We start from the raw sequence: 12,658 nt of genomic DNA on the forward strand, positions 1-12,658 counted from the left end.
ATTTTTGAAATTTGAGTCATTTACAGACCTCTTTTGGCACCGCCCATCAGCCTCTGGGGGTCAGCCAGTGTCAAAATATGGATACCAACGAAGTGTCATCTTTAAATCTACTTATATTGTATTACAATTTTTTTTTGCATGGTTGAAATTTGGGTGGAAGAGGCACCCATGAATATTTATCTTATCTGGATTCATATCAACTGTTAGCCCCATCTGGTAACACTTGATTATTTATATTTCTGTTCTCAAACATCTATGAAATGTAAAAACAAACAAATACCAAGAATACACCATTTAGATTTCCCACTTAACCCAGTACTAATATCAACAAGTCCAAGTCTTCGTGTCATCATAAATTACAATTGTACCAAACAGTGTAGTACCAAATTGAACTTTGAATAATTTCGTTATTTCACAATGTTTTTTCGTTCGTTTGAAAGAAAATTGCACATTGATATTTCATTTAAAAGCAATGTGACTCTCAGTCAGATTTCACGAAACAATGTGTCTAGCATCTTCAGGAATTATTTAAGTTTTTGGGTCTTTGAATGAATTGAAGTGATTAACAGAATAGAATAATCATGGAAATTATATATTATGCAAGTCAATCCTGTCAGTAAGTGATGACATTTTGTTTGGAATGGATTGTACTTTTATTATTTGAACTGTCTGATTGATGTCAAGGCTATTGAAGTAGACAAAGAAACTTGGTAATCTAGTATGTTGTGGAATATTAAAGATTTTGTGGCAAAATTATATGTTTGACAATAAATTTGTTCTGTTATAATTTGATAACTTTGTAAAGTCACTTATTTTTGTGAAGGTTAAGTTCAACAAATTGGGATATGTCAGTACATTGTATATTGATACCAAAGTGAAAGTGACCAGCTTTGTTTACCAAGGAGACATCTAGGTTTATTCATTTCAATACCGACTAAATCACTATAAATTGTATTAAACAGTCTTATAAACTACAAAATGGCGTAGTAATGATTTATAGGTGAATGCAACACAGAATGTAAATATTACATAATATGTCTACCAGGATTACTTTCTGGTGTACATCTCACCTAGACCACTGAATGTGTATTTATACACTTGACCAGATGGACACTCATAGCTTTGATATACTTCCATCTGGCTTGATATACTCCCATCTGGTTTAGGTAGAACTAAATGGGAAACTGGTGGTAGAATGGAATATTTTTTGCTTTTTTTAAGACAAATATTGAGCCCGACCATTCTACTGATTAAACATAACATTGAAATGGCTTATGAACTGACATTAATGATGACTAAATTGCTTTTGAATTGTATTTATCTTTCTCTTCTCCAGACATTTTTAATGGAGATAGCCATGAGTTAAGATGCCTTAAATGTCTTCATATCTGCATATCTAAAGAAAAAAAAATGGACATAGTCATTAAGATCCCCCGCCCATGTTTATTTGTAAAATACATACATATAAAGTGAGCAACATGGAAAACTGGAAAAAATGTTATCCACTAAATATGCACAAAATTTGCAAATAATCACACTTGAAGAAGGGGTTAAGGTAACAAGTCTACCAAGCAAGTCTCATCATAATTCATTTGTTCCTTAAAAAGAAAACATGCGGAAAGCATTCAGAGTGCCAAAAGATATCAGCCAATCAAGTCACAGCAGTCTCTTAAAATACTCATAGAATTTTCCAATAATTGAACCTGAACAAGGAATTAAGGTAATAAGTCAACAAAGCAAGTTTCCTAAAAATCTCATCATTCCTTCATAACAAGAAGGGTTATTTTTCTACTTTGAATAAATCTTACTAAGATGTACTATGATGCAGATGGTAGTTTTGGTGAAAAGTAGGTAACTATAACAAGTGTTACCTATTTTTTGACAGTAAAGCTAGAACTCAATCCAATTGGTGAAACTGCAGGAGTTTGAAATAGGTGTTACACAGGAAAACCATGATTGTGTGATCATAATACAAAATGACCCCCCTGGCAAAGTTTTGACAGGTTGTAAAATAACAACACTTTCTTGGCTACCTTTCCTTAACATTCCAACCAATTCTTGGTTCTATGGCACCAATGGAACTGAAGAAATTTTAAATATGTTTTTCAAGATGGCAACTGTGGCAGTCATCTTGGATTCCAGACAAAACCAAAATAATAACAACAATTGGTCAGGACTATCTCAGGATTATTTCAGACAAGTTGGTGCTCAATCCCGCTGGTGGAACTTGAGAAGAAGTTTGAAATAGGTGTTGCACAGGAAAACCATTAGTGCACAAGCATGTTACAAAATGACCTTCTTGGCTTCCATATTGAAGTTTTGACAAGGTTGTAAAATAACAACACTTTCTTGGCTACCTTTCCTTAACATTCCCACCAATTTTAAGCTCAATGGCACCAGTGGAACTGGAAAAGAAATTTCAAAATATGTTTTCAAGATGGCAGCCATCTTGAATTTTAGACATATCCGGAAAAATAACAACATTTGGTCAGGACCATCTCAGGATCATTTCAGACAAGTTGGAGCTCAATCCAACTAGTGGAACTTGAAAAAGTTTGAAATGTCAAAAGTTTACACATGGTGGAAGACAAATGGCACACGGTGGACATGGCAGACAATGACAGATGAAGCACAATGGCTATAGGTCATCATGACCCTTCAAATCAAATCTGGACAAAATTGAAGCATTCCAACAGGAAAAGGATTTTAAAGAATTTTCTTGATTTCCACAATTGGATCCCACCCCTCCTGCCTTAGGAGGTTAACACTGTTTAAACAAATTGATTCCCCTTTATCCAAAGATGCCTCAGGCCAATTCGAGACAGAATCCAGGTACTGTAACATGATTTTAAAGAATTTGCCCAATTTTCCCTTTTAAGCATGGCCCCAGCCATCCCGAGGGGCTAAAACCCAAAGTTTATACAAAACTGAATCACCCACCCAAGGATGCTTTAGATCTAATTTGGCAAAATCAAATCATCCCTACAGAAAGGGTAGGAGTTTAAAGAATTTGCTCTATTTGGGCCCCACCCTTCCCCCCTCACCCTTCCCACTCCAGGAGACTGAAACCCATTATTTATACAAAATTTCCCGTTCATCCAGTATTGCTTCAGACCAAATTAGTGCAAAATCCAATCATTCCTACAGGAGGAGTAAGATTTTAAACATTTGTTCCATTTTCCATATGTGGCCCCATCCCTCCTGTCATTTCTTTTTAACCCAAGAATGTGTTAGATCAAGTTTGGGCCAAATCCAATCATTCTTACAAGAGGAGTACCAATCAGTCCTACAAGTGGGGTAGGATTTCAAGAATTTTCTCCATTTCCCCTGTTGAGCTCCACCAAAACAGCCCCAGGGAGCTGCCACCCACTGTTTATACAAAACTGATTTCCCTTAACCAAAACATGAATCAGACCAAATTAGACAAGATCCAATCATTCTTACACAAGGAGTAGGATTTTAAAGAATTTGCTCTATTTTCCTTATTAGGCCCAAAGGGGCAGAGACCCATTGTTTATACAAAATTAATTCCCTTTTACCAAAACATGATTCAGACCAAATTTGGACAAAATCCAACCATTCCTTCTGACTAGGTAAGCTAACAAGAGCGCCATGGCCCTTAGCCGTCACCTTACAATTGATGAATGGATGGACAAACCACAGAATTTACAGACGTTGTTTTGACAAATCTGATGAATTCAAATTTTGAATCCGAAACTCATATATGGTAAGTTATGTATGTCAGGCTGAAAAATAACAAATAACAACATATCATTCCTGAACAAATTGAATTTTTTTCAATGGTGTGAATGAAACTTGAGAAGTAGTTCAGACTATTTGTTAAAGTTGAAATATGTTCGATTTTGGACCAAAGCAAAATATTTGGTCAGGACAATTTCAAGATCACTTCCTGCACTTTTTACGTCAATGCCACTACCTAATAATGTCTCAGGTCAAACTTGGTTGAATTCTACCCAGGCATTAACAAGGACTAGCGTTTTGGAGCAAAATTTTGTCAAAATTGCCCTATCCCTAGGGGTTGAATCAACTTTCTGAATTTAAGAATTAATTGCCCATCTCTACTGATGTTTCAAACAAAATTTGAATTACATCCATTTAAGAATTAAGGAAGAGTTGCATTTCGGAGCAAAATATTGACTAACATCCACCATTTGGGCCCTACTCCCAAGTCCCTAGGGGTAGAATCAATTTTCTAAAGTTAAGAAATGCTTCCATACCCACAATGATATTTCAAACGATGTTTGGTTAAAATTCATAAAAGCATTAAGGAAGAGAAGTAGCATTTTGAAGCAAAATATTAACTTCATTAACCTCATTTGTGGCCCCACCCCTAAGTCTATGGGTCATATAAACTTTCTGAATTTTTTAATTAATTGTACATCTCTACAGATATTTCAAACAAAATCTGAATGAAATCTGTTTAAGAATTCAGGAAGAGTAGCATTTTAAAGCAAAATTATTGACTAACTTTCCCTTTTGGGGCCCTGCCCCCTGGTCCCTGGGGTCAAATCAACTTATTGAATTTTAGAAATGATAACCCACTTGCAATGTTTCAGATCAAATCTGTTTGAAATTTACAAAGGTCTAAGACACAGTAGCAGTTTAAAGCAAAATATTATCTAACTTTCTGAATTTAAGAAATGATTCCCCACCCCCAGTAATGTTTCAAACCAAATTTGTTTGAAATGTGCCCAGGCTTTAGGCAGGAGTAGTGTTTTAAAGGAAAAGTCATTAAAAGACCTAGAAAATAGGTCAAGGTTATTCATTTGAACAAACTTGGAAGCCCTTCATCCCAGCATGCTACTGGCTAAATACTATGACCGTGGGCATTTTGGTAATTGAGAAGAAGTTGAAAATTGTCAATTGCACGACATAGGACAAAAGGTGATCACAAAAGGTTATTTGAGACTTCGTCTCGGGTGACCTAAGAGAACCCTGTTCTAGTAATACATACATTGTTTAAAACATACAGCCTTGGCAGAAGTAAATTGAGATGTTTGAAACATCTAAACTTTATTTATGACAAGGATTAAGATACTGTTTTAGTTTCCTTTCCATTAATTCAAACTATACTTACTCTATTTGTACCCGAAACTTCAGACTCAATATTCTGAGAGACGATCAATAAAGAGTTTTCACAGTTCAAAGTAGTTAAGGCTGAGTATAGCGTGTTTTCCACTTTGAAAGCATCTAGGCATCCTGCAGCAGGTTGTTGCAGTTCAAAGCTAGCGTTTAAAGCAACAGAGTAATCAGAGTCTCTTTGAACTGAAACAAAAATAAAACCAGCTAATTTGTCACTGTAGAGTGAAATAATTTCTACAGTTATACTCTGTTGCATTTCTGCTAACAGTATCTTAGCAAATATTATTTGAAAGCATCAATTTATGTAGACACTAACAACAGACTAATAACATAACCTTATCTCAGTGTTGACACTGACTACAGTATAATTACACAACTTTACCTCAATGTAAACAATGACTAGTCTGATTTAAAACCTTATCTCAGTGTAAATACTGACTAGTCTAATTATACCACCTTACCTCAGTGTAGTCACTGACCACAGTCTGATTACACAATCTTACCTCAGTGTAGTCACTGACAATAGTCTGAATATACAACTTTACCTCAGGGTAGTCACTGACCACAGTCTGATTACACAATCTTTCCTCAGTGTAGTCAATGACAATAGTCTGAATATACAACTTTACTTCAGTGTAGTCACTGACCACAGTCTGATTACACAATCTTACCTCAGTGTAGTCACTGACAATAGTCTGAATATACAACTTTACCTCAGTGTAGTCACTGACCACAGTCTGATTACACAATCTTACCTCAGAGTAATCACTGACAATAGTCTGAATATACAACTTTACTTCAGTGTAGTCACTGACCACAGTCTGATTACACAATCTTACCTCAGTGTAGTCACTGACAACAGTCTGAATATACAACTTTACCTCAGTATAGTCACTGACAATAGTCTGATTGCACAATCTTACCTCAGTGTAGTCACTGACAATAGTCTGAATATGCAACTTTACCTCAGTGTAGTCACTGACCACAGTCTGATTACACAATCTTTCCTCAGTGTAGTCACTGAAATAGTCTGAATATACAACTTTACCTCAGGGTAGTCACTGACAAAAGTCTGATTACACAATCTTACCTCAGAGTAATCACTGACAATAGTCTGAATATACAACTTTACCTCAGTGTAGTCACTGACCACAGTCTGATTACACAATCTTACCTCAGAGTAGTCACTGAAATAGTCTGAATATACAACTTTACCTCAGGGTAGTCACTGACAAAAGTCTGAATATACAACTTTACTTCAGTGTAGTCACTGATTATAGTCTGAATATACAACTTTACCTCAGTGTAGATGCTGACTACAGTCTGATTACATAACCTTATCTGAACGGTAGACATTCTTACCTGAAGGTAGACACTGACTACAGTCTAATTATACAACTTTACCTCAGTATAGAAACTGACCACAGTCTGATTACACAATTTTACCTCAGTATAGAAACTGACCACAGTCTGATTACACAACTTTACCTCAGTATAGAAACTGACCATAGTCTAATTATACAACTTAACCTCAGTACAGAAACTGACCATAGTCTAATTATACAACTTAACCTCAGTATAGACACTGACTACAGTCTAATTATACAACTTAACCTCAGTATAGACACTGACTACAGTCTAATTATACAACTTTACCTCAGTATAGACACTGAATACAGTCTAATTATACAACTTAACCTCAGTGTAGATGCTGACCACAGTCTAATTACACAACTTTACCTCAGTATAGAAACTGACCACAGTCTGATTACACAATCTTACCCCAGTGTAGAAACTGACAACAGTCTGATTACACAATCTTACCCCAGTGTAGAAACTGATCACAGTCTGATTACACAATCTTACCCCAGTGTAGATGCTGACCACAGTCTAATTACACAACTTTACCTCAGTATAGAAACTGACCACAGTCTGATTACACAATCTTACCCCAGTGTAGAAACTGACAACAGTCTGATTACACAATCTTACCCCAGTGTAGAAACTGATCACAGTCTGATTACACAATCTTATCTCAGTGTAGAAACTGACCACAGTCTGATTACACAATCTTACCCAAGTGTAGAAACTGACCACAGTCTGATTACACAATCTTACCCAAGTGTAGAAACTGACCACAGTCTGATTACACAACCTAACCTCAGTGTAGTCACTGACAACAGTCTGATTACACAATCTTACCCCAGTGTAGAAACTGACCAGTCTGATTACACAATCTTACCCAAGTGTAGAAACTGACCACAGTCTGATTACACAATCTTACCCAAGTGTAGAAACTGACCACAGTCTGATTACACAACCTAACCTCAGTGTAGTCACTGACAACAGTCTGATTACACAATTTTACTTCAGTATAGAAACTGACCACAGTCTGATTACACAACTTTACCTCAGTGTAGAAACTGACCACAGTCTGATTACACAATCTTACCCCAGTGTAGAAAATGACCAGTCTGATTACACAACTTTTCCTCGGTGTAGATGCTGACTACAGTCTGATTACATAACCTTATCTGAACGGTAGACATTCTTACCTGAAGGTAGACACTGACTACAGTCTAATTACACAACTTCACCTCAGTATAGAAACTGACCACAGTCTGATTACACAACTTTACCTCAGTATAGAAACTGACCACAATTAGAATACACAACTTTACCTCAGTGATAACACTGACCACAGCCAAATGGCCTTACCTCAGTGTTGATATTGAAAAATATCCATTTAAGGGACAGGATGCCATTTTTTTTACCATTTTTCACAAATGACATGGGAAATGTATCTATAGGGGCTGGAGGGGGTCTGTCATTAAAATGGATACAACACACTGATGTATGAATTGACACACTGAATACAGTTTCTCACCAAAACATGAGCTATAACCACTGAAGTCCTTTTTAATGCAGAACATTATAAAGGAATATCAATTATTATGTGCAGTGACAGATGTGTTTACAAATATGTACACAGCAGAAGGTTTAGATACTTACTGATACAAGATCCACTGCTAGGAGGTGGATCCCAGATGTTAGCACCTGTACAGTTAAATGTCTTTGATGGTAATCCAGTATCAGCATGTACATATTGGACGTTGTTGATTGATATACAATTTAATGTACATTGAGAACCATCTGCTACACATGATTTGCTTGACAGTTCAACTTGTGGTAATGTTTCTATCAGACACGCAGAAGCTGCAATAACAACAATTACCTGTAATTATACATTTTGTCTGTCCTGCATTGTTAGTACATTAATTTGTCAGCAAAATGCAAATTTCATGAAAATATCTCCAGTCATCTCAAATTTCGGAGTTAAATTAAAGAATGAAATGTAAACATCATAGATCTTGTCAATTTTAAATTCTGGTGCATTGTAAAAGATGAAAGAGAAAATCTGTACATTAAATTCTTCAAAATTCCGTCAAATATTAAATTTTTACAACAAAAAATATCAAGGAAAAGGAAAACTGATCTGATGTTTTACTGTACTTGTTTCATATGATTACAAGTGCAGTCAATGATTGTGAAGTTCAGTGGTGGCAGTCATTGCAAAATCCTTCTACTCAAAATTGCTTAAACTTATTATGATTCAAAATCTCATTTACGTATTTCATACACAAACCCAAAGTGATCTCCACAAGGTAACACTCCCTGTTTAAAAAACACACAATACATATTTATACGTTTTCAAATATTTTTCTTATACAGTCTTCCCACTTAATGCCACGTCTGTTAATGTCACTTTCCGCTTAAATTCACATTTTCTTGAAACACCATATTTTTTCCCTATATATTCTATGTAACCCAATATCTGACAATGTCACTTATTTTCATGTGGGCAAAACTTGATATCTCTTCGTTTTGCCAACTATCACCAAAAAAAAACACAGATTAATCACAGGCGAGTGAGGACAAGATTTAGGAATTCATGCTGGAAGGGTCATATGTCACATCTGGACTCCTGAACAATAAGATTGACCCATTTACCTGTAAGGTTCAGGTAGGTCGAAATAAGTCTAGTGTGTTTTTGTTTTTGTTTTTTTTTTATTTTTTGGCTAGTGCATTCCAAGTGTTGAAATGGATTTTAAACCCTTGTCACTCGAAACTTGTCACGATGCAATCAAATGTGCTGCTGAAACTTCTTGAAAATGAGTCTTTAGTATGAATTCTGGGATCAATTTCAAAACAAAAATATTATTTTGTGCAAGATATTTAAGAAAATATTCAACCGTCATTTATAAAAAAAAATCACAGCATGTCAATATCGTCATGCAGAATAGACAACACTACTGAAAACGAAAGTGTAAATCTGTGTACTAACATCATCAAGAAATATATCAACTCATGCAGAACCCAACAGACATCACCAGAAATTGATGAGGCCTGCTCTACAATATCATATCATAAACTTGTTGAAAATCGAAGTGTCCCACCTTATCCTGGAGCAAAAGCTGATTGAGTAATAACGAAGTGGGATGTTATCATTACAGCACTGAACATGGATTAATTGACTTTGAATTCCTATTTTTGCTAATATTTTGCTGATGATACCTTTTATATCTAAAACATATATGTACTTTAATAATGAAAATGCAAAAAGATGTTTTTGTAATCAGAAGTAATGAAAAGACATATGAAATAAAAATGACATATGGTAAACCAACTGGGGTCGAAAGCATTAAAAACAAATCTTAAGTGAGATTTGATATAGAAAATTAAGTTAAAAATATGGTAAAATTTGAAAACCAAAACGCCCAGCAGGCCTGCTTAATGGTCACCTGAGTTACAATGCTGTCGTTCTTGTATCATATCACAGAAATAATCTTGATAACTTAAATTATATTGTACACATAATGCAAATGTTAACTGTAATTAACATCAACTATCCTCCAAGTTGTCCAGGATTCTTAAAGAAATAATGCTCAAAAAATGCTATTCAAATGTAACAGAGTGCTTTCTTCTACTAAATCTGGGTGTGAAAATTTAAGTCAATTTGACCCCTTTTGGCCCCATATCAGCATCTCGGGTTCAACCAGGATCAATATATGCATACCATCACACTGTCCTCCTATAATAACAATTCTAAACTGGTTTGAAAATATTTCCGATGAAAAATAAACAAATTTTACTAAAAAAAATTTTTTTTCTATAAAACTATAGATGATAACATCTGATATGTTTGTGTATATAAATCAAGTGAACGTGTCTGTGTGGAGGTGTCCACATTGTCTCTCGATGTACGTGTAATTACTTTTGTATTTTATGAATTGTATTGAATAAGAGATCAGTTACAATCAAATAAGCTTTACTCTCCCCCCATGGGGAAATAAGACCCTGGAGCATCACAAGACCTTTCCATTCATGTGGAGCATTTGATTCTACCATAACTGGGTGTTTAAAAGCAAATTTTTGAAATTTTAGTTAATTTGACCCCTTTTGGCCAATCAGCCCCCAGGAGTAACAACATTAGCTAATGGTTAGTGGTAACAAGTATTAAGCCAATAAACTAACTCTGAATCTGAACTTTTTAAGCCATGAAGACTTTGTAATCATTTCTTAAAAATCTGAAGAAATATTCTAAGGCACCTAAGGGAAAGTCATTCATGAAGGCTTTATAGACCATTATAACCCTACAAACCAAATTCAAAGTTTTAATTGGTAACTATTGCATAAGTATCTCAAAGTCCTTTCAGTTATAGGAAAAACACCAGAAAGCCAATATGAATGTTTCCCCACATTAGTCACATCACAAGAGTGGCCATTTTGTCCAATAAAGTAGCAGAAATGTTTGTTATGTTATAATAAATCTACATAGCATAATTTATAAAAATCCAAGAATTGTGAAATTTCCCCACAAAAGTGGTCTCTCTAGGAATATGGACAAATGTGTTTGCTGTGGCACACAACACCAAAATACCATTTTTTTTGTAATCTGACAATATCTTCATTTTGACCAATCATATAAGCTCCCTCTTGGTTGCCATTTTGTTAAATCAGATAATGGGCTTCATCATTGTGTTCCTGATGACAATACCTATATACAATTTCACAGAAATTGGATAATACCTAGGTATCTAAATTTCTACCAATCAGATGCCTCCCATTGGTGGCCATTTCGTTTTCCATTTTGTTAAAGTCAAACATAAGAGTGTCATGTGTAATATCTTTCCACAAAAATTCAATAAATTTCAAGAAGTATAACAAAAAATATTGTGCAAAAAATTTTCAACAATCAGAAGCCAGTAACCATCTTGGATAACAGAATGAGACATGTGTGATGTGCATATAGAGTGGCAAATGAATATTCATGTAAAGTTTTATGACTGCAGTTTGGCTGAAGAAGGAAAAGAAAAACATTTTCCCCCATTCAATTTGGGAAGTTGAACAAGCAGATCCCAAAGATAAGCACAATCTACTGACAACATATACAGATTTTCATTAAGTTTTGATGAAATCTGTGGGAGAAGTTGTCCAGAAAAGATCCGTTAGAGAGACAAAGGGACAAACAGCTGATCTTATTTGTGTATGGTGTGTATAATCATTTTACGGCAGGGGTAATAGTAACACAAATTGAGTGTCGGCCATAAAGCAAAAGACGTTTATTTTTCCGAAACACTTGGCCTTATTCACCCTGTGAAATTTCATATGAATCTTTTTTTTTTCATGTTTTACCATGCATAATGTGGTATTCTATTCATCAATGTTACAAACTAAATCCATAAGTCATTTTGTCTTATACACGTACCTTCAGTGGCAACAAGGAAAGAGCAGTGTGAAGAAATCAGGCCTCTGTATGAGGCTGTGACTGTAACTTTTTGCTGTTGGACAAGAGAGTTGACATCAACTGTAAGTGATTGAGGGTTTGCTACAACTGACAGTCCAGATTGAGATGAGGGTAAAACCAGTCCCGGAATGTCTACCAAAGGGTCAATCGTATATCCAGCTGAAGTGTTGATGTAAAGGACACTCGTATTTGGACAAGAAAGTGAAGGTGGAGGTGCTTCTGAAAAAGTATTAAAATATTTTTGCAGAGTAATTTAAAGCATATATACAGATATTTATTAAATGTATTTCATATTGCTTACACACTGTATCGATATAGTCAAGTTATATACTTCTATATAGCCAATATTAAAGCTGAATTACTTGTCTATATACACAGTGGTTTTACATTCTACAACAATATGAACAACATGCACTGGTGCTTTTTAATACTTCAAATTATGCTATGTCTCTTACGCTTTCTATTATAATATCAAATGTCGTTACTTTCTCAGAATTTCATATTTCAAATGTAGACACATTTGAATTTTACATGCTACAATGGTATGAACAATATAATGGTATAACGTTACTTTACATATACAACAGTATAAAAAGAGGCACAAGGACCTAAATTGTGATCTAACTATAAAGACCTATATATGATACAACAACAGTAGTTGTATTGGGAACAGTAATTAAATTATCAGAACAGTTCTGTTTCAGAAGATTTTAGTGACAAAGTCAAACTAGAGGCTCAGTGAATTGC

General features: G+C 34.9%; 1 protein-coding gene across 1 annotated transcript in view; it reads right to left on the reverse strand.

The window, feature by feature from the left end:
• The window catches only part of LOC132556307 (uncharacterized), a 136,305-nt gene that overhangs the window by 106,769 nt on the left and 16,878 nt on the right, over positions 1-12,658 (reverse strand). The window contains exons 12-14 of the mRNA XM_060220689.1: positions 11,873-12,130; positions 8,116-8,319; positions 5,099-5,286 (exon numbers count right to left, since the gene is read on the reverse strand). Coding sequence (XP_060076672.1) covers positions 5,099-5,286; positions 8,116-8,319; positions 11,873-12,130 — 650 coding nt within the window. The remainder of the gene's footprint in view (positions 1-5,098; positions 5,287-8,115; positions 8,320-11,872; positions 12,131-12,658) is intronic.

Source organism: Ylistrum balloti, unplaced genomic scaffold, assembly GCF_031769215.1.
Source record: "Ylistrum balloti isolate Yb309-2 unplaced genomic scaffold, AGI_CSIRO_Ybal_v1 Utg370558, whole genome shotgun sequence".
Lineage (NCBI taxonomy): Eukaryota > Metazoa > Mollusca > Bivalvia > Pectinida > Pectinidae > Ylistrum > Ylistrum balloti.